This window comes from Wasmannia auropunctata, unplaced genomic scaffold (genome assembly GCF_000956235.1).
Source record: "Wasmannia auropunctata unplaced genomic scaffold, wasmannia.A_1.0 LD266075.1, whole genome shotgun sequence".
Taxonomy (NCBI): Eukaryota; Metazoa; Arthropoda; class Insecta; order Hymenoptera; family Formicidae; genus Wasmannia; species Wasmannia auropunctata.
The window spans coordinates 1-541 of record NW_012096815.1 but is presented as its reverse complement, the minus strand read 5'-3'; the positions used below and the strand labels follow the sequence as shown (position 1 = coordinate 541).

The 541-nt window shown below is 33.8% G+C and overlaps 1 protein-coding gene across 1 annotated transcript; it reads right to left on the bottom strand.

Moving 5' to 3' along the window:
• Positions 1-17: 17 nt before the first annotated feature.
• LOC105462309 (aminopeptidase 2) lies at positions 18-535 on the bottom strand. The gene has a single exon (XM_011708832.1). It carries the CDS (start codon positions 526-528, stop codon positions 25-27), a length of 504 nt encoding a protein of 167 aa, XP_011707134.1. The 5' UTR covers positions 529-535; the 3' UTR covers positions 18-24.
• Positions 536-541: the final 6 nt, after the last annotated feature.

Below are 541 nucleotides of genomic sequence, written 5' to 3'. Positions count from 1 at the left end.
AATTTGAGAAGAAATTTAATTGCCTTACTTCGTTTTTCCATCCTTATTCTGGTAAGAACTTTTGTAGAATCCACGTAATTCATCATTTAACTTCCCAGTATAAAGCAAAGATAGTGTTGCAATTGTTGCAGGAATTTGTTTCTTAAAAATAAGTTGTACGAAGTCTCTTTGCGTATCAGACAAAACTTTTATTGGTTCTTGTATTACTGGTCTCATATAATCGACATAATATTGCAGCGTAACTTCATTGATAGTAAGTGATTCTTTGGAAGCATGGAATGTTATGATATTTGTAGATTCATTAATATTGAGAGTGATTTTAGACAATCCTTCGAAAGTAAAACTTTTATTTGTTTCTTTCTCGGACTCGAAAGTCGGTGCTAATGTAATGTCATATTCAATAGGTACGGCTTCTAACGGCAATCTATAGTCGTCTAATTGTTGCGTAGCTTGAGAAGTCACATGTAATATAGGTTTGCTTGCCCAGCAAGACGCTAGGACAAGCATTAATGGCAGCAAGAATCTCATTATTAACATCGTA